Source organism: Nomascus leucogenys, chromosome 11 (assembly GCF_006542625.1).
Source record: "Nomascus leucogenys isolate Asia chromosome 11, Asia_NLE_v1, whole genome shotgun sequence".
NCBI lineage: Eukaryota > Metazoa > Chordata > Mammalia > Primates > Hylobatidae > Nomascus > Nomascus leucogenys.
The window spans coordinates 117,124,992-117,143,943 of NC_044391.1; the positions used below are offsets into that span (position 1 = coordinate 117,124,992).

The 18,952-nt window shown below is 47.6% G+C and overlaps 2 protein-coding genes and 2 long non-coding RNA genes across 7 annotated transcripts in view; 2 read left to right on the forward strand and 2 right to left on the reverse strand.

Annotated features, from left to right (window-relative positions):
• The window catches only part of TCTEX1D2 (Tctex1 domain containing 2), a 27,541-nt gene extending 22,314 nt beyond the window's left edge, over positions 1-5,227 (reverse strand). The window contains exons 1-2 of one of the 3 annotated variants that reach the window (XM_030823013.1): positions 4,758-5,225; positions 3,434-3,567 (exon numbers count right to left, since the gene is read on the reverse strand). In XM_030823013.1, coding sequence (XP_030678873.1) covers positions 3,434-3,567; positions 4,758-4,867 — 244 coding nt within the window. In that variant the 5' untranslated portion in view covers positions 4,868-5,225. Of the gene's footprint in view, positions 1-3,433; positions 3,568-4,323; positions 4,731-4,757 lie in introns of those variants that run through there. The other 2 variants (XM_030823012.1, XM_030823014.1) reach the window with 2 other exon arrangements.
• On the forward strand, positions 5,075-10,492 carry LOC115837320. Its single transcript, XR_004032373.1, has 2 exons — positions 5,075-5,152; positions 9,343-10,492. It is a non-coding gene; the product is annotated as an uncharacterized LOC115837320 (long non-coding RNA).
• Positions 9,071-13,597, reverse strand: TM4SF19 (transmembrane 4 L six family member 19). Of its 2 annotated transcripts, none has more exons than XM_030823015.1 (4): positions 12,943-13,597; positions 12,498-12,575; positions 9,906-10,071; positions 9,071-9,632 (listed from the first exon to the last, which is right to left on the reverse strand). In XM_030823015.1, the coding sequence occupies exons 1-4, from the start codon at positions 13,216-13,218 to the stop codon at positions 9,349-9,351; spliced, it is 804 nt and encodes a 267-aa protein (XP_030678875.1). In that variant the 5' UTR covers positions 13,219-13,597; the 3' UTR covers positions 9,071-9,348. The 2 variants fall into 2 exon arrangements, with proteins under 2 accessions (XP_030678875.1, XP_030678876.1); XM_030823016.1 differs by having other exon boundaries at positions 9,450-9,632; positions 9,902-10,071.
• Positions 11,658-13,517, forward strand: LOC115837321. Its single transcript, XR_004032374.1, has 2 exons — positions 11,658-11,697; positions 12,320-13,517. It is a non-coding gene; the product is annotated as an uncharacterized LOC115837321 (long non-coding RNA).
• Positions 13,598-18,952: the final 5,355 nt, after the last annotated feature.

An 18,952-nucleotide genomic window follows, 5' to 3' on the forward strand; every position in this document is an offset into this window, starting at 1 on the left:
TGATCTGAAATTACACCACTGCACTCCAGCCTGGGTGACAGAGAAAGACCCCGTCTCAAAAAAAGAAAAGAAATAAAGAACTGAACAATGAAAATGACATGGTCAAGGAACTAAACAGGAGGCAACTGATCCAGTTACAGAATGAATATGACATGACTATGGGAAACAATTCTACAATATCCCATTGTCATTTGTCCATATATATGTAGAAAAGAAGTCTGTTGTAATGTTTGCCTAGTATTAATGATTTTTTTTTTTTTTTTTTTGAGACAGAGTCTCACTCTGTCGCCCAGGTTGGAGCACAGTGGCATAATCTTGGCTCACTGCAATCTCCGTCCCTGGGCTCAGGTGATCCTCCCACCTCAGCCACCCGAGTAGCTGGGACTACAGATGCCCACCACCAGCCCGGCTAATTTTTGTATTTTTTTAAGAGACAGGGTTTTGCCATGTTGGCCAGGATGGTCTCAAACTCCTGGACTCAAGAGATCCGTCAGCCTTGGCCTCCAAAAGTGCTGGAATTACAGGCGTGAGCCACTGTGCCCGGCCAATATTAATGATTGTTTATTGGTGGTGGCATTCAGGTGATTTTTCTCATTTTATTTTTCTAGTGCTTAAATTTTGTATAATGAATGTGTACCATTTTTTACAAAAAATCTTAACAATGAACCTTCATTAAAAAGTCTAAAAACAAAAATGCTAATATACTAACAGCAGTTAATTCTGGGTGATGGAAATACACAGGATTGCTATTCTTTGTACTTTTCTGTATTATTTAATTTCTAAAACAAAACAAATTCAGAAGAAAATAACAAACACAAACATTAAATAGTAACTGCCTTTGGTTAATATTTTAAAACTTTAAGGGGCCAGGCACAGTGGCTCACACCTGTAATCCCACCTCTTTGGGAGGCCGAGGCGGACGGATCACCTGAGGTCAGGAGCCTGACCAACATGGAGAAACCCTGTCTCTACTAAAAATACAAAAATTAGCCGGGCATGGTGGCACATGCCTGTGATCCCAGCTACTCGGGAGGCTGAGGCAGGAGAATCACTTGAACCCGGGAGGTGGAGTTTGCACTGAGCTGAGATTGTGCCATTGCACTCCAGCCTGGACAATGAGAGCAAAACTCCATCTCAAAAAAAAACCTTATACTTTTTTGTATTGTCTAGGTTTATTACAATAAGCATGTATTACTTTTATGAAGATATTCCTTCTCTTCAAAAAATGGTGTCTTCTAAGAAGAGCAGATAGAAATAGGCCAGGCACGGTGGCTCATGCCTGTAATCCCAGCACACTGGGAGGCCAAGGCGTGCAGATCTTTTGAGGGTCAGGAGTTCAAGACAAAATTAGCCACGTGTGGTGGCGCATGCTTGAAATTCCAGCTGCTTGGGAGGCTGAGGCGGGAGGATCACTTGAGCCCAGGAGGAGGAGGTTGCAGTGAGCTGAGATCACACCACTGCACTCCAGCCTGGGCAACAGAGCAAGACTCTTGTCTCAAAAAGAAAAAAAAAAAAAAAAGAACTTTTCAGATCAGATGGTATAACACTATTAACAAAAGAGAGAGACCATGCGCAGTGGCTCACGCCTGTAATCCCAGCACTTTGGGAGGCCTAGGTGGGAGAATCGCTTGAGGCCAGGAGCTCAAGATCGGCCAGGGCAACATGGCAAGACACCATCTCTACAGAAAAATTTAAAAATTTAAAAATTAGCCAAGCACGGTGGCACAGGCCTGTAGACCCAGCTACTTGGGAGGCTGTGATGGGAGGATCGCTTGAGCCAGGAGGTCAAGGCTGCAGTGAGCCATGTTCACACCACTGCACTCCACCCTGGGCAAAAGAGCAAGACCCTATTTCAAAAACAAAACAAAACAAAAAAACAAAACAGACAGAGAGACAAAGAGAACAGGGTAGGAAAAGCACAAAATATGCTCTACAGATGTAGTTTGGTAGGGGTGGAGGGTTGAGTAAGGGAAGTAGCTAAGGATTAGGGAGGAGAGATGGACTGCGGGTACTAAATGCCAGGCTGAGGAATTGACAGCTTGGGGGAAGAAACAACCAAGAAATACGGGGGAAAGGAGTCCCTGTACTTTCTGGCCTTTCTGAATACTAAGATTTTTTGGACAGTGTTGTATTTCACATCTTCACTCTTTCCCACTATCTGCAAAAACTTACATGAGTAAAAGTCACCAAATAATTAGAGAAGACAAGACACTGAAGAACAAGTTGTCTTTAATAGAATCCACAGCTAACATTCTATTTACGTTTTTATTTTTTAATAGAGATGTTTTATTTTTTAATTTTGCTTTTTTTTGAGACAGAGTCTCGCTCTGTCACCCAGGCTGGAGTGCAGTGGCGCGATCTCAGCTCACTGCAACCTCCACCTCCTGGGTTCAAGTGATTCTCCTGCCTCAGCCTCCCAAGTAGCTGGGACTGCAAGTGCGTGCCACCACACCCAGCTATTTTTTGTATTTTTAGTAGAGACGGGGTTTCACGGTGTTAGCCAGGATGGTCTCGATCTCCTTGACCTCGTCATCTACCCGCCTCGGCCTCCCAAAGTGCTGGGATTACCGGCATGAGCCACCGAGCCCGGCCTTTATTTTGCTTTTTAATAGACATGAGGTCGGCCAGGCACAGTGGCTCACGTCTGTAATCCCAGCACTTTGGGAGGCCGAGGCGGGTGGATCACCTGAGGTCAGGAGTTTGAGACCAGCCTGACCAACATGGAGAAACCCCGTCTCTACTAAAAACACAAAATTAGCCAGGTGTGGTGGTGCATGCCTGTAATCCCAGCCACTCAGGAGGCTGAGGCAGGAGAATCGCTTGCACCCGGGAGGCGGAGGTTGCAGTGAGCCAAGATCGTGCTATTAGGCCGGGCGCGGTGGCTCACGCTTGTAATCCCAGCACTTTGGGAGGCTGAGGCGGGCGGATCACGAGGTCAGGAGATCAAGACCACGGTGAAACCCCGTCTCTACTAAAAATACAAAAAAATTAGCTGGGCGTGGTGGCGGGCACCTGTAGTCCCAGCTACTCAGAGAGGCTGAGGCAGGAGAATGGCGTGAACCCGGGAGGCGGAGCTTGCAGTGAGCCGAGATTGCGCCACTGCACTCCAGCCTGGGTGAAAAAGCGAGACTCTGTCTCAAAAAAAAAAAAAAAAAAAGATCGTGCTATTGCACTCCAGCCTGGGCAACAAGAGTGAAACTCCATCTCAAAAAAAAAAAAAAATAGACATGAGGTCTCACCATGTTGCCCAGGCTGGTCCTGAACTCCAGAGCTCAAGCAATCTTCCTGCCTTGGCATGCTAACGTGTTGGGATTACAGGCGTGAGCCACCATACCTGGCCCCAATGTCCTTTGTTTAAAGATGGAGAGGGGGCAAATGGGGAATACTGAGTCTTTGAAGAGAATGAGCCGTTTCCAGTTATCACCATGATTACCTTTTAATTTATCTTTAATGTTTTCTGATAAATGTTTTGTAAGCTGAGGCATTTCTTCTGGAGAATATTCAGCATTTGCCAGTTCCTCCTTGAGCACAGCATGGATACAGTCTTTAACCACAGAGGGCCTGAACCTGAATGGAACAATTTGTGAACATCTAGTCGGTGACTGCACAACCGCAGCTTACCTTCATACCACAACTTCCCCCATCTTTTTGTCATTAGTACCACTTAATCCTTCTTTTTCATATTTTTTATTATAAAATATAAACAAATTACGACAAATCATAGGCCATATGTATATCTTCAACCTGGACCCGCACCGAACTTCAACACATTCCAACCCATGCTATATATGGATGCTTATTAGGCAACTCAGTACATCCAGTACTGAGCTCCTTATACTCCCTCTCCCCCAAAACAAAATATATGTTTGTTGTTAATTTTGTTCTGCATGCTTTCACAAAATAAAATAAATAAAAATACAGCTGAATGGCACTCTGGGCATTCAGAACCTTTTACCAAGATAACTGAGCGTATCTTTCTCTGTGTTCATTCTACCCAAGGGAAAAATCCTGTATGAAATTTGTGTCACTTTTTCTGTGAGAATAAAAATAAACAAATAAATTTGTATCACATTTATTTATATATTATAAATTATTATGATCAAAATTCCTGTTTTCCATATTTGCCAAGCATAAGATTCAGCAATCCGGTTTCAAACAACAGAAGAGACTAGGACATTTTTTTAAATCTGTGTGTGTGTGTGTGTGTGTGTGTGTGTGAAGTTAGTGATCTTACAAACCTAGCTGAGTACCCTCTGCTCTAGCCCGTGAGCCTTAATCCCGGCAAGGGCTCGGTGCGGTGGTCTAAGGGCCTCCGGATCCTACCTGGGTAGGACTTTGCACACATGCAGCTCCCGCGCCGGGAGTGAGCCCATCCTGGCACCCGTGTGCACACGGTCACCCTCGAATCACGGCTGAACGGCATCCGACGCGAGTGGCTTCCTGCCTCTATTCTACCCATCTCCTTACTCAGGACGCCATCGCGGGTTTCCCAGGGCCAACCATTCCCGCGGCGCCAGCCTAAGACGCGCCCGGCGCCCAAACACTGAGGAAGCGGGTGGGGTCCCCTGCGGCCCCTGCAGCGGGAGGCGCGTCCGGACGTCGGAGCAGGGCCGCCCTCCCGCCCCGCGGCCTCCCGCCCCCCGCCCCGCGGACCCCGCGCGTCCCCCGCGATCCTTCCGTGGCCCAGGTCCCAGGCGAGCTCCGCCCCTCAGACCAGCGCGCGGAGGTCGCCGCGCCACGCCCCGTCCTCTACCCGCCTCTGCTGGAAAACAGGCCGCAGAATATAGGTGTTCTCGGGCTCCCCTGAGTTCTTCTCAGACTCAGGCACCCCGTCGCCCACCGAGGACACTCCGACGGACGTGGCCATGGCCGGGGCTTCTCGGTCCGGGCGTAGCTCGCGATGAAGGCCTAGCGGGTTGCGGTCGCGGCCGGCAGCTGGGAAAGCGTCTCCGGGGCAACAGGGCCGCTCTCCCGCCTCCTGAAGCCCGCGAGCGCCCCGCACAGCCGCCCTCCCTGCCCGCGCCTGCGCACCGGCCGCTGGGCGGGAACTGGTCGCGTCCGGACCCGCGACGGCTTCCACCCGCCTTAGCCAGTGCCAGCCGCACCGCAGTCGGAGGAAACAGACGCAGGGCCTGAGGCTCACGGACTTGAGGTATTTGGCTGGTGCAGAAGTAACTGCGGCGGCCGGGTGCGCGGGCTCACGCCTGTAACCCCAGCACTTTGGGAGGCCGAGGCGGGCGGATCACCTGAGTCAGGAGGAGTTCAAGACCATCCTGGCCAACATGGTGAAACCCCACCTCTACTGAAAATACAAAAATTAGCCAGGCGGGCGCGGTGGTCACGCTGTATCCAGACTGGGAGGCGAGGCGGTGGATCAGAGGTCAGGAGATCGAGACCATCCTGGCTAAACAGTGAAACCCGTCTACTAAAAAAAAAAAAAAATAGCCGACGAGATGGGGCGCCTGTAGTCCAGCTACTCGGAGGCTGAGGAGGAGAATGGCGTGAACCCGGGGGCGGAGCTGCAGTGAGCCGAGATTGCGCCACTGCACTCCAGCCTGGGCGACAGCGAGACTCTGCCTCAAAAAAAAAAAAAAAAAAAAAAAAAAAAAAATTAGCCGGGCGTGGTGGCGCGTGCCTGTAACCCCGGCTGCTCCGGAGGCTGAGGCAGAATAATCTATTGAACCCGGGAGGCGGAGCTTGCAGTGAGCCAAGATCGCGCCACTGCACTCCAGCCTGGCGACAGAGCGAGACTGCGTCTCAAAAAAAAAAAAAAAAAAAAAAGGAAGGAAGGAAAGAGACTTAGGGTGCGTTCCCTGCTTTTAAAAATATATATTTGTTTTTATTTTTTTAAACGAAGTCTCGCTCTGTCACTCAGGCTGGAGTGCAGTGGCGCGATCTCCGCTCACTGCAACCTCCACCTCCCAGGTTCAAGCAATTCTCCTGCCTCAGCCTCCCCAGCAGCTGGGATTACAGGCGCGCCCCACCACGACCGGCTAATTTTTTGTGTATTTTTATTAGAGACGGGGTTTCACCATATTGGCCAGGCTGGTCTCCAACTCCTGACCTCAGGTGATCCGCCCACCTTGGTCTCCCGAAGTGCTGGGATGACAGGCGTGAGCCATCGCACTCTGCCGCATTACCTGCTTATAAGCACCAGTCCCTGGTCCTGTTTTAGAAGGCTGTTGTATCTTGGCCTCTGCTAGCTTCAAAAACTAAGGCCCAATGAGGTAGCTCGTGCCCGTAATCCCTGTTTACTGGAGAGGCTGAAAGGGCAGGGATTCGTTTTTTTTTTTTTTTTTTTACTTGAGACAGGGTCTTGCTCTGTTGCTCAGGCTGGAGTGCAGTGGCACACTCACCGCTCACTTCAGCCTCGACCTCTTGGACTCAAGCAGTCCTCCCACCTCAGCCTCTGGAGTACCTGGGACTACAGGCGAATGCCACCGCGCCTGGCTAATCTTTTTAATTTTTGTAGAGACAGGATCTGGCTATGCTGCCCAGGCTGGTATTGAACTCTTGGGCTCAAGCGATTATCCCACCTCAGCCTTCCAAAGTGCTGGGATTACAGGCATGAGCCATCACACCCAGCTGAGATAGTGTTTTTCAAATCACTGTCATGTTCTGTAATATAACTATGCAGTTCCTGAAAGAATGGAGGCAAGAAGGAGTCAGCTAACCACTGTGAACTGTCTTAGTGCCAAAGACCGACCTTTCTCTCCTTGGGGTCCTGCTGACCCATCAGAACAGGGCTGGGCCAGGATGGGGCTTGTGGAGATGATGTGTATGAGTGTGCACGCACTTGTGTGCGCATGCCTAACATCCAAAACTACATACAAATTATCTTTAAACTCTTCATTCCTTGGCCGGGCACGGTGACTCGCGCCTGTGATCCCAGCACTTTGGGAGGCCGAGGCAGGCAGATCATGAGGTTAGGAGATCAAGACCATCCTGGCCAACGTTGTGAAACCCGGTCTCTACTAAAAATACAAAAATCAGCCGGGCGCGGAGGCTCATGCTTGTAATCCCAGCACTTTGGGAGGCCGAGGTGGGCGGATCACGAGGTCAGGAGATCGAGACCACGGTGAAACCCCGTCTCTACTAAACATACAAAAAATTAGCTGGGTGTGGTGGCGGGCGCCTGTAGTCCCAGCTACTCGGAGAGGCTGAGGCAGGAGAATGTCGTGAACCTGGGAGGCGGAGCTTGCAGTGAGCCGAGATTGAGTCACTGGCACTCCAGCCTGGGTGAAAAAGCGAGACTCTGTCTCAAAAAAAAAAAAAAAAAAAAAAAAAAAATACAAAAATCAGCTGGGTGTGGTGGCACGTGCCTGTAGTCCCAGCTACTTGGGAGGCTGAGGCAGGAGAATCGCTTGAACTCGGGAGGCAGAGGTTGCAGTGAGCCGATATTGTGCCACTGCACTCCAGCCTGGGCAACAGAGCGAGACTCCATCTCGAGAAAAGAAAACAAAAGATGTAATTGGTTCACAGTTCTGCAGGTGTTACAGGAAGCATAGCACCCACATCACTCAGCTTCTGGGGAGGCCTCAGAGAGCTGTTACTCATGGCAGCAGGTGAAGAGGGGGCAGGCGAGTCACATAGAGCAGGAGCAGGCGAGAGAGAGGCCAGAGGGCCCACACGCTTCTAAATGACCAGATCTCGCGGGAACCCACTATCACAAAGACAGCTCTGAGCTGTGAGGGATCCGCCTCGTGATCCACACACCTTCTGCCGGGCCCCACCTCTAGCACCGGGGATCACAATTCAACATGAGATTTGGGTGGGGACAGATATCCAAACTGTGTGAACAGAGGTGATGCTCCTCTACTTGTTGAACTCTTGAACACCAGTGAAGAGAACGCTGGTGTGTTAGTCTGCCAGGCTGCTGTTACAGAATACCATGAACTGGGCCACTTAAGCAATGGAAATAGATTTTCTCACAGTGCTGGAGGCTAAAAGTCCAAGATCCAGGTGCCAGCAGGTTTGGTGTCTCCTGAGTCCTCGCCCCTGCGCTTGCAGACAGCCGCCTTCTCACTGCGTCCTCACAGGGCCTTTTTCTTTGAGCCAGTGTAGAGAGCTCTGTTCTTTCTTCCTCTTTTTATAAGCACACCAGTCCTATTTAATTAGGGTCCCACCCTATGGCCTCATTTAATCGTTTGTTGTTTTGTTTTTTGTTTTTTTTTTTGAGACAAAGTCTCACTGTGTTGCCCAGGTTAGTCTCAAACCCCTGGTCACAAGTGATCTTCCCATATCGGCCTCCCAAAGTGCTCAGATTACAGGTGTGAGCCATTGCGCCCAGTCTCATTTAACCTTAATTACTAATTTAAAGGTGCCATCATGGCCAGGCGTGGTGGCACACACCTGTAATCCCAGCACTTTTGGAGGCCAAGGTGGGTGGATCACTTGCAGTCAGGGGTTCGAGACCAGCCTGGCCAACATGGTGAAACCCCTGTCTCTACTAAAAATACAAAAATTAGCTGGGTGTGGTGGCACATGCCTGTAATCCCAGCTACTCAGGAGGCTGAGGCAGGAGAATCACTTGAACCTGGGAGGTGGAGGTTGCAGTGAGCCGAGATCTTGCCACTGCACTCTAGCCTGGGTGACAGAGCGAGACCGTCTCAAAAAAAAAGAAAAGTGCCATCACCAAAGACTGTCACATTGGGGATTAGGGCTTCAACCTACAGATTTGGAGGAAACACTATTTAGTCCACAATAACTGGAGAAGTTGAATTTAGAAGATTGGGGGTTGGGGCCAGGCACAGTGACTCATGCCTGTAATCCAGCACTTTGGGAGACCAAGCTGGGAGGATCACTTGAGGTCAGGAGTGCAAGACCAGACTGGGCAATGTAGCGAGACTCCATCTCCACAGAAAATAAAAAATTTAGCCAGGTGTAGCGGTGTGTGCCTGTATTCCCAGCTACTCGGAGGCTGAGGCAGGAGGATCGCTTGAGTGCATGGGTTGTCGGTTACAGTAAGCTATGATTGTGCCACTGTACTCCAGACAGGGGAACAGAGCAAGACCCTGTCTCAGCAACAACAAAAAAACAAGGAGATAGGGGGTCAGGTGCTGACTTCACCTTAACTTCACTGTGTGCTTTTACAGCAAGCCTGTTACCCTCTGTGAGCCTCACCTTCTCTATGTGTAACAACTGGCCAATTTTATGGGATTGTCAAGAAGCTGAAATGAGACCCTGGCTAGAGGATATTTGATGGACTATCAATTCCCACACAATTATAATGACTCAGTTATTTATCCTACCCATGGGTCACCTGCAAGTTTACAGTGTGATTTAAAATGATTCTATCATTCCACCGACATGCAGTGAATTTTGTTGTCGTTATTACTCCAGGGATACCTAAAGGGGAAGTTTGTTTATAATTCGTACCCACTCCTTGGAGAAAGGATTCAAGGCAGCCGGTGATGAAAACACCCATGCTTGCAAGTGAAGGTTCTGCCTGTCACTTCTCGCAGAGGCTGCAGAAAAGGCCCAGGAGGCTGTTGATGACATGAACGACCACCAGGAGAAGCTGGAGCAGGCTGATGCACAGAAGGGCGGAGAAGAGGGACACGTGCCAGACAACAGCTGCAGAGGGCTCCAGGCAGACGGAGTTCCAGAGCGAACGGTCATATAGATAATTCCTATCCCAAAAAATAAAGACACCAGGGGTCGGGCGATAAGTAAGGAAAGCCAAACAGGCAACCCCAGTAGAAAACTGGGGTCTCCCCTGACTGGGTCACGGGACTGGGCTCGTGAGGGTGACCATTACTGCTCCATTTGCAATTTTCTGAGTATCAGAGGAGCAAGATGCTAGGATGTGTGACCCAAAGGAGCTTGTAGTTCATCAGTGTGTCTTTTTGTCTCTCTCTCTCTGTCTGAAAAGACCAAGCCCAGGCCTCTACCCATTTACCTACTGTGCAGGTCTTTGAATGGGTAACCATATTTCCAAGCTTGTGTCTGATTGAAGGACGAAACATCAAACATGCAAAAAGGACCATCTTTCAGAGCAGCTCCAGAAGTGACAAAGCAAATCAGGGCTCCAAGTAAAGCCAGGCCACTTGACAACAGAGCAGTAAGCACCTGCGGAGGGAGGGTGAGACGGTGAGCTAAGATGGGGTCGCGGCTGGGGAGCCTGTGGGGCGGTCTGCACAGGTCTGACTTCTCTGGTCTCAGGTGTTCTTCTGTCTTGTCACGGGAGAATTCTGTCCATGGCACCCCCTTTGAAGCATAACCCAAGGTGGGGAGGCCAGTGAGGGGGTTCCAGGAGAGAAAGGAACAAGAAGCAGAATCGCAGGCCCCAGATCTCCCGGACTCTGTGAGTTCGCCTGAGCTGCTCAGCAGCTTGGCATCACAAACCTTTTGCAGATTACAGCCATTCAGCCTCTGAGCTAAAGAGGCAGGTTATCACAGGCCCACCTCTGACTCTTCTAAGGAAAAGCTGCATTTTCAAAAGTTCCAGGTTCCCAACTCTGATTCTTCTCTATTTCAAATCAAGGATAAAGGAAGGGAGGGAAGGAAGGAAAGAAAGGAGGAGGAAAGAAGGGAAGGAGAAAGTGGGAAGGAGGGAAAGAAGGGAGAGAAACAGCGAGAGAGAAGTTGCAGCCAAACTATGAAATGACTCCACTCCTGTCGCTGCATTTCTCCAGCCAAGAGCTTTCTTGGCCATCAGTCTGTGCTCTCACTGCCCTCCCAGAAAATAACTGGGTTTCCTTCTTTGACAGGTTTCTAGCCTGCTTCTATATTGGCTTCTTTCTTGTTCCTTCCTTCCTTTCCTTCCTTCCTTAATTTCTCTCTCTTTCTCTCTTTCTTTCTTTTTGAGACAGAGTCTTGCTCTGTCACCCAGGCTGGAGTGCAGTGGCACGATCTCAGCTCACTGCAACCTCCGCCTCTGAGTTCAAGCAATTCTCCTGCCTCAGCCTCCCAAGTAGCTGGGACTACAAGCGTGCACCACCACGCCCAGCTAATTTTTGTATTTTTAGTAGAAATGGGGTTTCACTGTGTTGGTCAGGCTGGTCTCAATCTCCTGACCTTGTGATCCACCTGCTTCAGCCTCCCAAAGTGCTGGGATTACAGGCGTGAGCCACCGTGCCCGGCTCATATTGGATTCTTTCTTAGGGTTCTAGATTTTTTTCTCCCTCCCCCAAAAATGCTGATTCTAAAAATGCGAATAACACCTACATAGCGTTTTTCTGCAGAGTCATGGAGTCATTTTCCCACTGAGGTCAAGCTGGTTTGGAGTTGGGGAGGGATCAGAGAAAGGTGCATAGTAAGTTTTGACTCTGAGTTAAAAGATTCAAGATTAATTAGTAAGCTAGGGCAGTGGTTCCCAAAATGGGGTCCCTGCCCAGCTGCATCACATCACCTGAGAACCTGTTAGAAATGCAAAACCTCCCCCCCATTCTGAATCAGAAACTCTTGGGAGGGAGCCCAGCAATCCGTGTCCTGGCAAAAGCCCTCCAGGTGATTCTGATGCACGTTAAGCATCAGAACTACGTGCCTCGGGGAAAAGCAGACGGGACTGAGAACAGACAATGAAATGTGCAAGTGTTTATTTATTTATCTATTTACTTGTTTATTTATTTTGAAACAGAGTCTCGCTCTGTCACCCAGGCTGGACTGCAGTGGCGCCATCTCGGCTCACTGCAACCTCCACCTCCCGGATTCAAGATTTTCCTGCCTCAGCCTCCTGAGTTGCTGGGATTACAGGTATGTGCCACCACGCCCAGCTAATTTTTGTATTTTTGGTAGAGATGGGGTTTCACCATGTTGGCCAGGCTGGTCTCAAACTCCTGACTTCAGGTGATCTACCCATCTCAGCCTCCCAAAGTGCTGGGATGACAGGTGTGAGCCGCCGCGCCCGGCCTATATTTAATTCTTTAACATGTAACTGAGTCTGTGGGCTTCCCAACATGTGGGCTGCAGATATCAGAGCACGCTGTTACTGTAAGGCCACAGATTCATGTCTGAGAACGAGTGTATGTGTGTGTGTGTGTTTGTTACACACACAAATACTGAGATCTTTCAGGTTTATACAGTTGCTGCTGTAATTAATAAGGCACAAATTTATTCTGGGCCTCAGTTTATCTGTAAAATGGAGGGGTTAGATTAGAATCTAGTGATTAGATGATCTCTGGAAAACTTTCCTGTTCTAAGAAAATATTAGTTAAAATAACTAGGAAAATTTCCATCAATGACACATGATGACAGTGTCATAACTCGTGTCCATATTGTCCAGCGCGCTAAGAGGATAACAGTTCCTCACACTGGTACAGACGTCTGGGCTTCACTAAGCACTTCTCCCTTGACTTGAGCAGCTCCCATTTTACAGATGAAAGCCTGAAACTGGAAAGATGAAGCAATTTGCCCAAGAACTTAGCGTTACTGAGGGTCACAGTGAGGACCTGACTTCAGGCCCCAAGACCAAAATTGCCTCTTTACCACCTTAAGTCTAGAGTAATAGAGGTGGAGACATTCTCAGTGTTAGAAGAGTGGAATCTGGTGCTTACGCTTCGACAGAGCCCACTCTTACTGAAGCAGCCGTATCTCCAGCCCATCAAGAAGATGAGGATAGCGGCAGTGAGTACCTGCAGGAGAGAGAAGAATGTTGAGATGGGGAAATTGACTTTGCCAGCTGTTTCTAGGTGCTGCCCACAGCTGTTGAAATAAGGTGGCTGGCACCTCACATGAACTCAATTGTCCTGTTGACTCTGACTCTGGGGACCCACACTTGTATGACTAGCCTGATCTAACGCTGTGGATGTTAACTTTCACACCCGACCTGCCTGGTCCCAAGCTAGTCTTCCTGTCTCTTAGAGCTTCTACAGACCCAAGACCAGCTTGTCAGAATAAACTTTTCTGCAAGGAATCAGAACACTCTTCCCATGCCACCTTCCTGCTCCCCGCCCCGGGGTCTCTTTAAGCGTTCACATTCAGGGAACCCCAGACACTTACCATGAGGCCTCCTCCCCAGAGCCCAGTTCCCAGCATGGCATGCCTGCCAATGAGGCCTCTCAACAGGTAGGTCACATCCCAGTTAGGAAAGAGGAGTGCCATGTTGGCCCCAGCAGCAAACAGGGCTGCAGTCCCAAGGCTCAGTCCCAGGATACGGGAGCAAGTCCGTGAGCTTGCCGGCGTGCAGGGAGAGGACAGCATCCTGGAACAGATAGAAAGGGGTCGAGGCAGCTCTGCTGTGGGGGGATGGGGAAGGGAACTCCAGCAGCATATCATGGGTGGGGGAAACAGGCTACAGAAACCGCCACCTTCCAGGGTCAGACCAATGAGAGCCAACTAACCTGCTTAAAAACTCTGCTCCTTCTGAATCTTCCCCAGTCACTAGGATTTGTTTCCTTTTCTGCCAACCCCTGTTCACACATACAGAGTTTGCATTCCATCATAGTTTATGCCTCTATTACAGTCAGTGATTATTTCTATCTGACAAAAAGAAATGTTTAAAGATGTCTTCATGACGTCCATTTTCTCCACTTCTATTCAACGTTGTACTGGTCACAGCCAGTGCAATACGAAAATAAAAGGAAGCAAAAGCCATACAGATAGGAAAGAAAGAAGTAATATTGTCGGCCGGGCATGGTGGCTCACGCCTGTAATCCCAGCACTTTGGGAGGCTGAGGCGGGCAGATCACGAGGTCAGGAGTTCAAGACAGCCTGGCCAACGTGGTGAAACCCTGTCTCTACTAAAAATACAAAAATTAGCTGGGCACGGTGGTGGGCGCCTGTAATCCCAGCTACTGGGGAGACTGAGGCAGGAGAATTGCTTAAACCCGGGAGGCAGAGGTTGCAGTGAGCTGAGATCATGCCACTGCACTCCAGCCTGGGTGACAGAGCAAGACTCCATCTTAAAAAAAAAAAAAGTAACATTGTTATTATTCACAGATAATGTGATCACATTATGTAGAAAATCCTAAAGATTACTAGAATTAACAGGTGAGTTTAGCAAGGTCATAGAATAAAAGATTAATATACAAAAATTCTATTGCATTTCTATATACAAGCAATAACGAATTGAGGATTGAAATTAAAATATATCTTTACAATAGCATAAAAATATAATACATATGGACGAATTTAACAAAATATTTGCAAGACCTATATAGTAAGAATTGCAAAGCATTGCTGAGAAAATTAATGGAGACCTAAATAAATGGAGACATATACCATGTTCCTGAACCAGAAGACTCAAAATAGTTAACATGTTCTCCCTAAATTGATGCAGATTTAAAGCAGTATCAGTCAAAATCCTAGCAGAGTTTTGTTATAGAAATTGACAAACTGAATCTAAATGTATATGGAAATGCAAAGCAATTGTGAAGATTAGCCAAAGCAATTCTGAAAAACAAACAAAGCTGGAGAACTTTACACCATGTGATTTCAAGACTTACAAAGCTACAGTAATTGAAGACACTGAAGCCACGCGTAAGGAAACACATATGGACTACTGGAACAGGCTGGAGCTCAGAAACAGACCCGGTCCAGGATAAATGATTTTTTTTTTTTTCTTAAGACGGAGTCTCGCTCTGTCGCTCAGGCTGGAGTGCAGTGGCGCAATCTCAGCACCCTGCAAGCTCTGCCTCCTGGGTTCCAGCGATTCTCCTGCCTCAGTCTCCCAAGTAGCTGGGATTACAGGCGCCCACCACCACACTCGGCTAATTTTTTGTATTTTTAGTAGAGACGGGGTTTCACCGTGTTAGCCAGGACGGTCGTGATCTGACCTCCTGATCCGCCCGCCTCGGGCTCCCAAAGTGCTGGGATTACAGGCGTGAGCCACCGCACCCGGCCGATAAATGATTTTTTAAGAAGATGACAATTCAGCGGGAAAAAGTCTCTTCCACAAATGGTGCCGGAACAATGCATATGCAAAACAAAACTGCCTTCACTATTATTCACTATTACTTCATAACATATTCAAAAATTCACCTGAAATGAAGCATGGGTCTAAAAGCTTTATAAAATTTCTAGAATAAAACAAAGGAGAAAAGCACTGGGACCTTGGGTTAGATAAAGGTTTCTTACTAAAATGCAAAAAGTACAGTCCACAAAACATGATTAATCAGACTGCTTAAAAATTTAAATGTCGGCTGGGTGCTTGCCTATAATCCCAGCTACTCGGAGGCTGAGGCAGGAAAATCGCTTGAACCCAGGAGGCAGAGGCTGCAGTGAGCTGAGATCGCACCACTGCACTCCAGCCTGGGCGACAAGAGCAAGCGACTCCATCTAAAAAAAAAAAAAAAAAAAAGCATGCTAAAAGAAATAAGCCAGACACTAAAGGACAAATATTGTATGAGTCCACTTATATGAAATATGCAAAATAACAACTTTATGGAGAAAGAAAGTAGACTGAAGGTTATCAGGGACTGTGGGGAGGAGAGAATGGGGAGTTACGGTTTAATGGTTACAGAGGTTTTCGGGTTTTGTTTTGTTTTGTTTTTTTTGAGACAGAGTCTTGCTCTGTCAGCCAGGCTGGAGTGCAGTGGCGTGATCTCAGCTCACTGCAACCTCTGCCTCCCAGGCTCAAGCAATTCTCCTGCCTCAGCCTCCCAAGTAGCTGGGACTACAGGCATATGCCACCACGCCTGGCTAATTTTTGTATTTTTAGTAGAGACAGGGTTTCACCATGTTGACCAGGCTGGTCTTGAACTCCTGACCTCAGGTGATCCGCCCGCCTCGGCCTCCCAAAGTGCTGGGATGACAGGCATGAGCCACCGCGCACGGCAGTTTTGGGGTTTTTCTTTTAGAGATGCAATCTCACTATGTTACCCCGGCTGGTCTTCAACTCCTGGGCTCAAATGATCCTCTAGCCTGAGCCTCCGGAGTAGCTATGACCAGATCTGGGCCACTGCGCATGGTTTAATGGTTACAGACTTTCTGTTTGGGGTGAAGAAAAGTTTTGGAAATAGATAACGGTAATGGTTGCATATCATTGCAAATGTAATTAATGTCATCGAATTGTACACTTTAAAATGGTTAAAACGACAAATCTGATGTTATATACTTTACCACAATAAAAAATCAGTTAAAAAATTTGCAATTACCCAAATAGTTATCAGTAATCAATAGGTGAATCAAGACAAATTGTATTATCCGTACAAATGAGTTCTATTAGGTAATAAAATGAGTAAATTTCTGCTACATAAAACAACATGGATGAATCTCAAAAGCATTGTGTTAAGAGAAAGAAGCCAGAAACAAAAGACTACTCACATGTTTCTATGTATACGAAATTCTAGAAAAGGCGAAACTTTTAACAGAGAGCAGATGAGCAGTTGCCACGGGCTCAGAATGGGAAAGAGGATTGGCATGGGGCATGGGAAGCTTTCTGAGGAGGTGGAAGCGTTCTGTGTCTAGATTCTGGTAGTGAATACATAACTGTATGTATTGACAAAACTCATTAAACTTTGCACTTAAAATTGGTGAATTTTATTGAATTTTAACTATATATCAATAAAGCTAATTACAATTAAAATGTCATATCTAGATAAATTATAAAATGTCTCTTCCACTCCTTTTCTTATATTCCTCTCTCCCTTTCTGTCTTTTATATTTTCATTGATATGTGAACTTCTTGTTTTTTAGAAAAATATGAATTAAGGCCGGGCACGGTGACTTACACCTGTAATCCCAGCACTTTGGGAGGCAAAGGCAGGTGGATTGCCTGATGTCAGGAGATTGAGATGAGCCTGGTCAACATGGTGAAACCGTGTCTCTATTAAAAAATACAAAAAATTTGCTGGATGTGGTGGCAGGCACCTATAATCCCAGCTACTTGGGAGGCGGAAGCAGGATAATCGCTTGAGCCCAGGAGGCAGAGGTGGCAGTGAGCAGAGATCGCGCCACTGCACTCCAGCCAGGGAAACAAGAGTGAAGCTCCATCTCAAAATAAATAAATAAATAAATATATATATATATATATAATATATATATAATATATATATATATATGAATTAAAATAGGACTAGTAATATTTGGGCAGACTCATGTCAATGTAGATCTGAAAAAAATCAGCGTCATGACATCCCCAGGAAGGGCCTGTTCCCACTGTGCAGTTCAGTTACATGTCTGTCTCCCCTTAAGGCTCTTTATTTATTTATTTTTAATAAAAAACAATTATTTTTGGTCGGGTGCAGTGGCTCACGCCGGTAATCCCAGCACTTTGGGAGGCTGAAGTGGGCAGATCACCTGAGGTCAGGAGTTCAAGACCAGCCTGGCCAACATGACGAAACCCCGTCTCTACTAAAAATACAAAACTAGCCAGGCATAGTGGAGCATGCCTGTAATCCCAGCTACTCGGAAGGCTGAGGCAGGAGAATCACTTGAACCCGGGAGGTGGAGGTTGCAGTGAGCCAAGATCACGCTACTGCACTCCAGCCTGGACAACAAGAGTGAAACTCCGTCTCAGAAAAAAAAAAAAAATGTAATACAGGTGAGGTCTCCTTATGTGGCCCAGGCTGGTCTCAAACTCCTTGGCTCAAGGGCCCTCCCACCTCAGACACCCAAAGTGCTGGGATTACAGGCATGAGCCACTGCACTTGGCCCTTGAGGCTCTTGACACTCCTATAACACATTGCTTTGCACCTAATCAGAAAATATGTGTATATAGGCCGGGCGCGGTGGCTCACGCCTATAATCCCAGCACTTTGGGAGGCTGAGGTGGGTGGATCACGAGGTCAGGAGTTTCAGACCAGCCCGGCCAACAGAGTGAAACCCCGTCTCTACTAAAAATACAAAAAAATTAGCTGGGTGTGGTGGCAGGCGCCTGTGGTCCCAGATACTCCGGAGGCTGAGGCAGTAGAATGGCATCAACCTGGGGGGCCAAGATCACACCAGTGCACTCCAGCCTCGGCAAGAGAGTGAGACTTGGTCTCAAAAAAGACGGCATGGTGGTGTGCGCCTGTAATCCAAGCTACTCAGGAGCTTGAGGCAGGAGAATCGCTTGAGCCCGAGAGGCAGAGGTGGCAGTGAGCCCAGATCATGCCACTGCATTCCAGCCTGGGTGACAGAGCGAGCGAGAGAGAGAGAGAGAGAGAGAGAGAGAGGAGGGAGAAAGGGAGGGAGGCAAGGGAAAGGAAAGGGGAAGGGGAAGGGGAAGAAAATATATATATATATAAGATATGGATCAAAGGCTCTCTATATATATGCACACACACATATATGTCATACACATATAATGTATAATGTGTGTATATATGTGTGTACATACACACACACACACACACACACAGTAGTCCCCCATATCTGCAGGGGATATGTTCCAAGAGCTTCAGCGGATACCTGAAACCACAGATCATACCGAACTCTGTATATTCAGATGCTTCTCCACTTATGATGGGGTCATACTCCTATAAACCCATTGTAAGTCAAAATATCCTAAGTTCAAAAGGCATTTTATGCTGGCAACATGGTAGACAGTCCCTGACTCACAATGGTTAACTTACAATTTTTTTTTTTTTTTTTTTGAGACAGGGTCTTGCTTTGTCACCCAGGCTGGAGTGCAGTAGCACAATCATTGTTCACTGCAGCCCTGATCTGGGCTCAAGTGATCCTCCCACCTCAGTCTCTCGGGTAGCTGAGACCGCAGGCATGCGCCACCACACCTGGCTAATGTTTTAGTTCTATAGAGACAGGGTCTCACTATGTTGCCCAAGCTGATCTCAAACTCCTGGCCTCAAGTGATCCTCTCACCTCCACCTCCCAAAATGTTGGGATTACAGGCGTGAGCCACCACACCCGGCCCCAACTTACTTTTGACTTTGTGATGGTGCAAAAGCAATGAGTATTCAGTAGAAACCGTAATCCCATCATAAAGCATAAGGAGTTAACTTATGATGGAGTTAGGTCCCTAGAAACCTGTCGTAAAGTTGGAAAATTAGAAGTCAAACCACCCTAAGTAGAGGACTGTCTGTAGTATGCTTTTTCCTATACATATATATCTGTAATAAAGTTTAATTTA